Source organism: Ochotona princeps, chromosome 4 (assembly GCF_030435755.1).
Source record: "Ochotona princeps isolate mOchPri1 chromosome 4, mOchPri1.hap1, whole genome shotgun sequence".
Classification (NCBI taxonomy): Eukaryota; Metazoa; Chordata; class Mammalia; order Lagomorpha; family Ochotonidae; genus Ochotona; species Ochotona princeps.
Window position 1 is genome coordinate 95,809,760 of NC_080835.1, and position 3,548 is coordinate 95,813,307.

Sequence of the window (3,548 nt, forward strand, 5' to 3'; positions counted from 1 at the left end):
TTCTATAAAAATTGTATTTATTTGTCAGAGTTCTCATTTTTACATATTCAGTTTCCATTAAAATTATCTGTATATTCTTGTAGCCCAATTAGCCATTTCATTGAGCTACAAGCAATCTTAATTCTCTGTCTTCTTTCTCATTGATCTACATGTCTTTACTAGTTACAAGCAGAATTTGATAATTCTCCTTCACAGTGGAATAATGTCCATCTAGTGTACTTTTTCTCTTAATGCTTTATTTGCTTTCATTGCAAAGAGAAGAGGAGACACAAAGAGGAAGATCTTCCGTCCGATGATTCACTCCCCAAGTGACCACAACAGCTGGAGCTCAGCCAATCCAAAGCCAGAAGCCATGAAATTCTGCTGGGTCTCCCATGCAGGTGCAGGGTCCCAAGGCTTTGGGCCGTCATCGACTGCTTTGCCAAGCTACAGGCAGGGAGCTGGATGGGAAACAGAGCACTGGGATTAAAACTGGTGCCCATATGTGATGCCGATGCATGCAAAGTGAGGACTTTAGTTCTTAGGCTACTACATCAGGTCCCACCCTCCCCCCGTGTTCCTTTACTAGTGAGACAGGGGTACCCCTTCTCTGCCAAGGGCCATTTGGATATTTACAACATCATTCATGGTCCATACAAAGCTATCAACTAGAAAAGTTGCCTGCTATAATTTACTGAATTTTGAGTGCAACCTGTGAGCCTTGTAGAGTGCATGGGTTGAATCTTTCCCACCTTGCTAGTTGATCATTTACAGATTGTTCATTTTTTCTGAAAATAAATAAATTTATTAAAATTTTAATAAATTTATTAAATTAAAGCTGATATACTTCTTTAATGAAATCATTAAAAAGGCAAATGGTGAAAGGAGAGATTAAATAATGACACAGAAAAAACAGAAAAATATTTAGTTCTTCTATGCATAAAATCAGAATTCCTTGTAATTTTCCTTGTTTGTACTGTAGAAAGATACTCAAGATTTTTATGGAAAGCAAAATACATAAATCACTTCAGGGAGACCTTGTGTTCTTATGCATCTTCCTTTCAGCAACACACTCTGGCTGATAAAGCAAAATCAATGTTGTCTTGTAATTGTGAAAAAAAATCACCATTTTTCCCAGAATTTAGAAAATAAAGGCATACATTTTGCCCAAGAAGCACAACTTCCAAAGCAGAAAGTTGTCTCAAAATTTGTGCTAATGAAATAACCTTATAAGAGGAAGTATCTGCTCTTTCCAATAGAGGAGTCGGACCCAGTAATCCCCCTACCAGGATGTCCAAAGAAAGTGAAATGATTAGAACAAAGAAATGCCTGCATTCACACATTTATTACAGCGTTATAGCCAAGATAATCAACCAACACATCCATCAACAGAAGACTAAAGAAAATGCAGTGCAGGTCAGAGTTTGGATTAATGATTACGAAGCCCTGGCTCCTGGCTTCGAATTGGCTCAGCTCCAGCAGCTGCAGCTGCTTGGGGAAGATCTTTGTCTCCTTCTCTCTGTAAACCTGCCTTTCCAATAAAAATAAAGGTCTTTAAAAAAAAAAAAGGAAGTATCCAAAAAATATGCATGTGGAATATTTAAAATGATGGTAGTAACATTCTTGCCTTGTTCAGAATACTCTTAAAGACTTCATGCTTTACACTCTTGTTCATAGAATAAATACTTATTGACAATCTGGTAATACAGTTCAACTATACAATGGTAATTGTGACAATTCTTCCAGGCATAATCTCATGTGTGGTGTGCACCGCTGTGAAGTGGTTTACACCTGTATTCTATTTCTGTGAGTTTCTTTTTTTTTTTTTTAAGATTTATTCATTTTATTACAGCCAGATATACAGAGAGGAGGAGAGACAGAGAGAAAGATCTTCCATCCGATGATTCACTCCCCAAGTGAGCCGCAACGGGCCGATGCGTGCCGATCCGAAGCCGGGAACCTGGAACCTCTTCCGGGTCTCCCACGCAGATGCAGTGTCCCAATGCATTGGGCCATCCTCAACTGCTTTCCCAGGCCACAAGCAGGGATCTGGATGGGAAGTGGAGCTGCCGGAACTGGAACCGGCGCCCATATGGGATCCCGGGGCTTTCAAGGCGAGGACTTTAGCCGCTAGGCCACGCTGCCAGGTCCTCTGTGAGTTTCTAATGTCATATTGAAACATACCCCGGCCAATGGAGGATGAAAAAACAAAAGTAGAAGAATGTTGAACAATTGCACTAAGAACTTATGGTCAGTGGAATACTGTCAACCAAATGTTCCCTTGCCTCATATCTTGCAGAACATTTTTCTTGTGTAAAGACAAATAAACTTCCTGACAACAATGAAAACTGGGGGGTAAATTTCTTATTTGATGCTATTCTTAATCAGATCACACGGTAAAAGTCACACTATGCAAATGGTGAGCTAAGAAGAGCTACCAAATAAAAAGTTGGAAAAAAAATGTCCTCTTCACGATTATGTTAGAGAATGTTAGAGAAATTTCTGTCATCATGAAGACAAGGGTTTCAAGAAATGGAGGCATAAGAAATAGAAAAATAAACCTGCTCTTAATTTTGTAATTAAAACCATAATGTCTTTTTGTCCTTGACTGCATACACAAAAACATGTATTTCTTATTGAACTTTGATCCTACTCAGGGTTTTTGTCAAAGCAATTTTAACGTCTTTGTTCCTCAAACTGTAGATTAATGGATTTGTCATGGGAACCACAATGGTATAAAACACAGAAGAGATTTTTCCCTCATCCATTGACCCAGAAGAAGATGGCTTAAGATACATGAATGCACCAGATCCAAAGAATAAAGAAACAGCAATTAAGTGAGAACTACAGGTGCTGAAGGCTTTGGACCTGCCCTCAGTAGAGCTCATGTGCAGAATGCTGGAAAGAATGAAGCCATAAGAGATGAAGATAGTGAAGCTGGGAACAATGATGTTGATGCCAACTACAATGAAAATCTCCACCTCATTGACATAAGTGCTGGTGCATGAGAGTTCAAGCAAAGGCATCAGATCACAGAAATAGTGGTTGATGGTGTTTGCATCACAAAAGGTCAGTCTCAGCATACATCCAGTGTGGGCCATTGCACCGGAAAAGGCCATCAAATATGAACCAAGCATAAGGTGGAAGCAGACTTTAGGGGACATGATTGCATTGTACAAAAGTGGTTTACAGATGGCCACATAGCGATCATAGGCCATTGACGTCAGCACATAACACTCAGAAATAATGAAGAAACAAAAAAAGTAGAGCTGCGTCATACATCCCATGTAAGAAATGACATTCTTTTTTGACACAAAGTTCATCAGCATTTTGGGTGTAAACACAGAGGAATAGCAGAGGTCTATGAAAGACAAATTAAAGAGGAAAAAGTACATGGGGGTGTGGAGGTGTGAGTTCAACCCAATTAGAGTTATCAAGCCCAAATTTCCCAACACAGTGACTATATATATGACGAGAAACAGGAAGAACAGGGGTAGTTGAAGATCAGGTAGATCCGTTAAGCCCACCAATATGAATTCAGTCACAACGGAGCCATTTGTATGTGTCAT

General features: G+C 39.4%; 1 protein-coding gene across 1 annotated transcript; it reads right to left on the reverse strand.

Moving 5' to 3' along the window:
* Positions 1–2,612: 2,612 nt before the first annotated feature.
* Positions 2,613–3,548, reverse strand: LOC101526364 (olfactory receptor 8B3-like). The gene has a single exon (XM_004597719.2). The coding sequence runs from the start codon at positions 3,546–3,548 to the stop codon at positions 2,613–2,615; it is 936 nt and encodes a 311-aa protein (XP_004597776.2).

Bases quoted from the DNA above. Each gene is read 5' to 3' on its own strand.
- LOC101526364 (XM_004597719.2), bottom strand. From the start codon at position 3,548: ATGACACATACAAATGGCTCCGTTGTGACTGAATTCATATTGGTGGGC.